The sequence below is a fragment of the Berghia stephanieae genome, chromosome 1, assembly GCF_034508935.2.
Source record: "Berghia stephanieae isolate SIO BIC M18660-M18661 chromosome 1, UCSD_Bste_1.3, whole genome shotgun sequence".
In the NCBI taxonomy this organism is placed as follows: Eukaryota; Metazoa; Mollusca; class Gastropoda; order Nudibranchia; family Aeolidiidae; genus Berghia; species Berghia stephanieae.
This window is the reverse complement of record NC_088360.1, coordinates 136,127,844-136,136,136: the sequence shown is the minus strand read 5'-3', so window position 1 is coordinate 136,136,136 and position 8,293 is coordinate 136,127,844. Positions and strand designations below refer to the sequence as shown.

The 8,293-nt window shown below is 35.9% G+C and overlaps 1 protein-coding gene across 1 annotated transcript; it reads left to right on the top strand.

Moving 5' to 3' along the window:
• The first annotated feature begins 7,183 nt into the window (after nt 1–7,183).
• LOC144963001 (uncharacterized) lies at nt 7,184–7,954 on the top strand. The gene has a single exon (XM_078896526.1). The coding sequence runs from the start codon at nt 7,184–7,186 to the stop codon at nt 7,952–7,954; it is 771 nt and encodes a 256-aa protein (XP_078752652.1).
• Nucleotides 7,955–8,293: the final 339 nt, after the last annotated feature.

Genomic DNA, 8,293 nt, shown 5'->3' with positions numbered 1-8,293 from the left:
AACGAAATGGTTCTTTGAAAAGACAAGAGAGAGGTCAGGAAGAGCTGAAAAAGTTAATTCATACATGTATTTGAATAGAAATAGAGATAATTATTAAAGACAAATTAATTCAGCGTTTTGTTGTTTGTTCCTGTTTGTGTTTTGTTTTTTTTAATATTTTTTTTTAAATGTTTTTTTTTCCTCGACGACTGAAGACCATCTAGTCTAGCAAATGTTTACTTGGTTTGGGTTTTGTTCTTTGTTTTGTTGTGTGTTTTTCTTGTTGTTCTTGTTTAGTTTTTTGGGGGTTTTTTGTCTAGACGACAGAAGACCATCTAGTCTAGCAATTTTTTACTTGGTTTGGGTTTTGTTGTTTTGTTGTGTTTTGTTGTGGGTTTTGTTGTTATTGTTTTCCTTTTTCGACGACTGAAGGCGATTTACTGCAACAATTGTTAACTTATTCATGCAGGCGGTGATACTGGATATTTAGAAGGATGTCATGCCATTTTTTCCTTCTCTGTATCATCTGGAAGATAGAAACTATCATTAGTGGTCAATGCATAGGTTTTTGAAGACTGACTAAAGAACCGTTTGTTGCCTTCCCTCGAAGCACTCGGCTGTATTGTATTGGACAAAGCTACCATTAAATTATTAAATAAATAATTGATCTTTATATAGCGCAATATCCACTATATGTGCTCAAAGCGCTTTACAAGGGGTCCCTGATCAACAGCAACATTTAACATGTAGGACGGGACATACCATTCGGCTGCCCATGATTACTGCAAGGTTCCAACTTCACCAACTATAAAAACTGACATGAGTTCATGGCTTCAATCCGGCCGCACTACATATTGTGACCATTAATCAAAGGCCCAACTATACTCCTTATTGAAAAGCAACGAATTAGAAACAGTTTTCAAAGCAGACTGTCTATCGGGGAGTTTTGACACGAGGTTGCGTGACTTCCCCCATCCCATATCACTGTGAACGCAATCGAATCGAGCTCATTTTGGGTCCAAGTAAAAGGAAAGATGGAGAGGAGGGACATCAAATTTACTCTCACCGACGAGGCAATGAATCATATAACAAGGGAAGACTGGAAAAGGGCATGCTCCAACCTTCACAAGCTGGAGAAAAATTACATTTCATTGGATTGAGTGATGCCACGAAATCTCTCCGTACGTTCCATTTCTCCTTTTCATCTCATCTTCGTCATCAGAATGCAATGATTGATGAGTCCAGGATTTATTTTTGTTGTTGTTGTTTTTGTAGTTGTTATTGTTGAACACATGTATATATTTGTGGAAACACTGTATCATATATTGATTAATCTTCGACTTTTGACCAGTCTACATTAAATTTATGTCATCCCCTTTGGTATAGACAAAAGTGCGTAATTTTCACCTTCATCTCTACTCATCAGTAATATACATTGATAGTTATAAATTGTAGATGTCTGATGTTTAAGTAATACGATACGTTCCTTCATATTCAGATACTGTATGTACATCATATAAGTTTCAATTTACCCAACATTCCATTTTAACGATTTCTTTTTTCAAAATAGATAAGCGGAAAAGTCATAATTTTTATACTGTAAATCATCTATGAGTTCCGATCCTTACCAGTTATCGATTTCAATATAGCTGTAATAAGCGAAATCTTGCCCTATTGTTTTAAAAATTCATGAAAAATACTTTTTTAATTTAAGACAAATTGATTACGAGGTTCATACAAAGTTTTGCAGCTGTGTATTGGAGGGACAGCTGATAAAAAGACTATAAAAATGCACAGTTGTGCTGGGCTTATCCTGCTATATTAAGCAGGATTTGGGCATCTAAACAACTTACGAAACCCCCCAAAACCTGATGAAACCGACCAAAGCTATGGGAAGTGTTTACCTGTGGGGAGTGAACCTGGTACTATGGGAGGGGCTATCAGATGGAAATTAACATGCGACTATCTTGGGAGACAGGCACCAGTGGGAATTGAAGACAGACTACGGGAGGTGGGCACTAGAGGAGAATGAACCTGAGACTATAGGAGGGGGCAATGAAGAGTGTAACCGGGAGCTTGTTAGGCGGTCACCAGTGGGAAGTGAACACAGAAAAATACTTATTTTTTCCAAAAATCTACCGAAACGTATAATTTACGAAAAGTGAGTAGCAACGGGGAGTAATCCAGGGACTGAGGTATGTGAACACCAGTGGGGAGTGAACCTGGGACAATGGAAGGAGGATATCAGAGGGAAATGAACCTGGGACTATGGGAGATGCTTAACACTGGAAATTGAAGTCAGTACTATGGGAGGTTGGCACCAAAGGTGAATGAACTTTATACTATCGGAGGTGGGGCACAAATAGGAAAAGTACCTGGGACTACGAAATGTAGATACTAGTGAAGAGTGAAGTCCGGGCTATGAGATTTGGACACCATAGGTGAGTGAACTCAGAAGATTACTTCTTTTTTCCTTAATCTCCCATAGTCCCAGATTTATTCTCCTCTGGTATCAACTTCCCATAATCCCAGGTTCATCCCCAATGGTGCCCACCTTCCATATTTTTTGTCACTTTCAGATCAATTTCACTTAATACAATATAAGATATTGTATAGATAGTTCTTAGTTGATGTTACTCAGGTCTTTGCTATTGATATTTGCCATCCGCGTTTATGAGTAATGCTCACTAAACTGTATTAACCTGACTATAAACGTTCATGGATACACACAGTTTTGTGTGTTGGTCCGTTATACTCCCGGATGGCAATGTTATGAGCTTCTCAGCCAAGCGCCTAATATCTATATACATGTTATGTGACCAACCATCTCAAAGCGAAAATATGGCGGGATGAACTTTTTTAAAAAGATCTTTTATATAGTGCAATATCCACTAAACGTGCTCAAAGCGCTTTACAAAGGGTCCCTGACCACAGCAACACGTAACATATAGAACAAGACATGATGCATGTTATAACATTTAGGACGGGACATGACGCCTGTCAGGCGTATTAGAACTATTTCCTAATAGAGACAACGCTGTTAACGGCAAGGTACTCTTTTTATACCTGAGTACGGTGAGAGAATATGAGTAAAGAGCCCTCTCCAAGGACTCTATGCGCCGAGCGACGCCCGAACCCCGAACCTTCCGATCCGAAAGCGAGTGTCAAACCACTCGACCACATAGCCTAGGAAACTGAATTTGTAATCACAAATATGAAATTCGGGTTTAATCTCTCTTCGATATGACGGTATATAAATACTCTTTGTTGCATTGCAAAAAAAAAAATATCCTGTCTTCGGGCGGGATGTTCCAATTCAGACGACCCCCTCCCTCCCCCCCCCCCCCCCCCAGAATGGCTCTCCCACCTCAATTACTTCTATTAGCCGCACAAGGTGTTCAGAGTTATTGTGAAAATAACTGTTGCATATGCTGCAAACACTATTCGTCTCATCTAATGTTGTAGATGTAAATACTTGTCCATTATCACATTTTATTTGTGTGTTTGGCCTTGATTTATCGGCCCTTGTCACCAATCCCTGGTTTCCAATTGTGACTAAAAGAACATGAGTTTAGATGGCAGTCAGAGCGTCGGCTTGCTTAAGGGTCTATTTAGCTGCTTTTAATTTTGAAATTGGCCGCGAGGAAATCTGACCATATGACATTTAGTGTGTGTCTGAGAGAGAGAGAGAGAGAGAGAGAGAGAGAGAGAGAGAGAGAGAGAGAGAGAGAAACAATTGATACTGTATAGATAGAAATCACCTTATCCTAGTTTGGACGTGCATGTGTAGGGGAGAGGGGGAAGAGTTGCGTATGCGTGGGTAATACGAGTGGAATGCATAACAATAGGACTAGTGAATTGTGGAAAGATAGAACCTTTTCAAATTTTATGATTTATTATCAATATATCGAAAACAAAGAAAAAATAGTATTCTTTTTTTTCTTTTTTTTTTTTTGGGGGGGGGGGTTGTAACACCCAAATAAACAATGTACACATCCGATGACGTCTGTTATGACCCAAATTTAAAAAATGTACACATCTGATGAGGTTTGGTATGACCCAAATAAACAATGTACACATCCGATGACGTCTGGGATGACCCAGAATAAACAAAGTAGGCGCTAGTTTGAATGATTATTTATCAATTAACTGTTGCACTCTAGCAAGATATTTAAAATATATCCAGAAAACACGCCCTTCAAATATCGATTGATTTAAATGACCTTGATTCTGGCAAAAAACTCTGAAACTCGGGACCTCGGGAGTTAACTTGTTAATTTAATAAATTATTCAGTCAAATGAACACCGTGTAGAAGCTGTATGTTTGTATGTATGTATGTAATGTAATGTAATGTAATGTAATGTAATTTTATGTATGTATGTATGTATGTATGTATGTATGTATGTATGTATGTATGTATGTATGTATGTATGTATGTATGTATGTATGTATGTATGTATGTATGTATGTATGTATGTATGTATGTATGTATGTATGTATGTATGTATGTATGTATGTATGTATGTATGTATGTATGTATGTATGTATGTATGTATGTATGTATGTATGTATGTATGTATGTATGTATGTATGTATGTATGTATGTATGTATGTATGTATGTATGTATGTATGTATGTATGTATTTGTATGTATGTATGTATGTATGTATGTATGTATGTATGTATGTATGTATGTATGTATGTTATGTATGTATGTGTATGTATGTATGTATGTATGTATGTATGTATGTATGTATGTATGTATGTATGTATGTATGTATGTATGTATGTATGTATGTATGTATGTATGTATGTATGTATGTATGTATGTATGTATGTATGTATGTATGTATGTATGTATGTATGTATGTATGTATGTATGTATGTATGTATGTATGTATGTATGTATGTATGTATGTATGTATGTATGTATGTATGTATGTATGTATGTTATGTATGTATGTATGTATGTATGTATGTATGTATGTATGTATGTATGTATGTATGTATGTATGTATGTATGTATGTATGTATGTATGTATGTATGTATGTATGTATGTATGTATGTATGTATGTATGTATGTATGTATGTATGTATGTATGTATGTATGTATGTATGTATGTATGTATGTATGTATGTATGTATGTATGTATGTATGTATGTATGTTGTATGTATATGTTTAATGGTATGTATGTATGTATGTATGTATGTATGTATGTATGTATGTATGTATGTATGTATGTATGTATGTATGTATGTATGTATGTATGTATGTATGTATGTATGTATGTATGTATGTATGTATGTACAAAGAAATGAAAACAGCCCAAATTGTTGAAATTTCAGTCCCATTTGATGCTCATATTAACAAGTCATTCTAAACCACATTTGAAAAGTACTTTCCTTTATGCATGGAAATAAATGCTCTTGGATATAAATCCGAGGTTATCGTTCTTTCTGTAGGTAGCCTCGGCTATGTCCATGGTCGATTTGTGAATGGCTTAAAGATTCTGGGCATTAAAATCAAAGAAGCAAAAGTCCTTTCGAAATATATAAGCAACAGTGCCATCATTGGCTCTTACAAAGTTTGGAGACAAAGATGTAAAATTCATCATAACTATTAGAACTACATATTTAATAATATAGATATTTGTCTATTTATATATCCTTCTATCTATATGTATCCATCTGTTTGTCAAATATTCCAAATATATCAATTTGTATATTCATTGTAATAATCGATTTAATTTTTCATTACTGTTATTTCATTACTGTTATTATTATTATTATTATTATTATTATTATTATTATTATTATTATTATTATATTATATATCATCATCATCATCATCATCATCATCATCATCATCATCATCATCATCATCATCATCATCATCATTATATTATTATTATTATTATTATTATTATTATTATTATTATTAATTATTATTATTATTATTTATTATTATTATTATTATTATTATTATTATTATTATTATTATTATTATTATTATTATTATTATTATTATTATTATTATTATTATTATTATTGTTATTATTTTTATTATTATTATTATTTTATTCTTATTATAATTATTATTATTATTATTATTTTTATTATTATTGTCATTATTATCATCATCGTAATTATTAGCATTGTTGTTATCATCACCATAATTATCAACATTATTATATTATTATTATTATTATTATTATTATTATTGGGGTGTAGGGTATGGAGGGAGTGGTAGTACCTTTCGGTGAGAGACAGTCGCATCTTCGGATGGTCAGGATCCACTGGTCCACACCTGCATATCTAGCTCATGTCTGGCTCCTAGAAGCTGTAGTGCACTCAGCGGCCACACCCCGGGACCGGGTCTCGACTGACCTGCGAAACGACATTGAGTGACTCGCGTAGTAGGGTAGAATAGGTAATGTCTCACCTTCTAGTGCACAAAGTCTGGATATGGTTAGGTAAAAGTAGGCGTAGACAGCAAGTCTGTGGTAGACAAAGAGGCGCGTCTGAGACAAAATTAGATAGCGGCTACCACCGTGGAAAAGGGGGAAACCTTACCACGTATCATTCATAGTTAGTCATGGCTAGTCAGAGATATAGTGTTAGAGATGCTTGTGACGTTGGGCCCCCTGCAACTAAGTATTAAGCTGTAAATATGTACAGGGAAGAGGAATTAAGTAATGTCCAAAAGATGGCACCTTATGACGTTTCTGGTGGAAAGCCCTCGGGGAAGCCAGAGACTGATCTACCTACCTTGAAGACAAGAAATGTTCCTTTAAAAATTGGCACGTGGAATGTGAGAACACTTGCTCAAGCAGGAAAGCTCCATAATCTAATTATGGAGGCAGAGGCGATGAATATGGATATCCTTGGTGTCTCAGAGACAAGATGGAAAGACAATGGAATAATAAAAAGAGACAGCCACACTTTTATTTACTCCGGAAATACTCAGCACAACAGAGGCGTTGGCATCCTGATGAAAAACAAAATTGCTAAATCAGTAACTGGGTATTGGCCCGTGAACGACCGCATCTTAATGTGCAAAATCCAAGCTAAACCTTTTGATTTAGTGTTCCTACAAATTTATGCACCAACGAGTGATCACCCAGATGAGGAGGTCGAGGCACATTATGAAAATGTAAACAAGGCCCTCCAATGCATAAAATCAAGTGACATTGTTGTCGTAATGGGGGATTTCAATGCGAAAGTTGGAAACGCAGCAATCTCACCGTGCATGGGAAGTTGTGGTCTAGGAGAGTCCAACGAGAGGGGTGAACGTCTGGTCCAATTTTGCGAGTCCCACGACATGACCATAATAAACACCATATTCAAACAACCAAAGAGGCGCCTATATACTTGGAAGAGCCCAGGAGATATATACAGAAACCAAATAGATTATTTTCTCATCAAAACCAGATTCAAAAACTGTGTGACCCAATGTAAAACTTTCCCGGGTGCTGACATTGGATCGGACCATGTTCCCATCATGGTGAAAATAAAAGTTAAATTAAAAATTCCCAAACAGAAAAGGGACGAACACATAAAGTACGACCTAGCTGAACTTAGAAACGAGGAACTAAGAGCGAAATATGCTGTAGAAGTAGAAAATACGTATTATTGTCTTATGGAAGAACAAGAAGACACAAATAAAGAAACAGAAGAAACGTATAAGAGTAGAATTGATAAACAATGGTCCTCTCTTAAAGGTGCAATAACAACTACAAACGAGAAAATGCTAAACAAAAAATCTAAAGAAGCAAAGAAAGAATGGATGACGAATGAGATTTTGAATCTTATGAGAGAACGGAAACATTCAAAGGGCACCCCTAGGTACAATGAACTGGACAAATCAGTAAAGAAAAAGTGTATCCAGGCTAAAGAAGACTGGCTTGATGAAAAGTGCCACCGTATTGAGAAGCTATCACATGAGAGAAACCCTGGACCAATGTTTGCTTAAATCAAGAAATTCACATATAAAAACGCTCAATCTGGCGGTTGTATCAAAGATAAATCAGGTAGACTCCTCTTTGAGGTGGAAGAAATCGCCAATAGATGGAAAGAATACGTGGAGGAGGTATTCAATGCGGACAGAGGTGACAACCATATACAGTCCTTTCTACGGGGACCCACAATCCGAAGATCAGAAGTAGAGAAAGCCCTATACTGCATGAAAACAGGGAAGGCAAATGGAATAGATGGGGTGTCAACAGAAATGCTGCAAGCACTGGGTGAATTTGGTGTTGATGTGATAACGGACCTTATGAATGAAATATACGAGTCAACGCACATCCCAGAA

What these genes read in the sequence shown, in the direction of transcription:
- LOC144963001 (XM_078896526.1), top strand. Translation starts at nt 7,184, where the DNA reads ATGGGGGATTTCAATGCGAAAGTTGGAAACGCAGCAATCTCACCGTGC.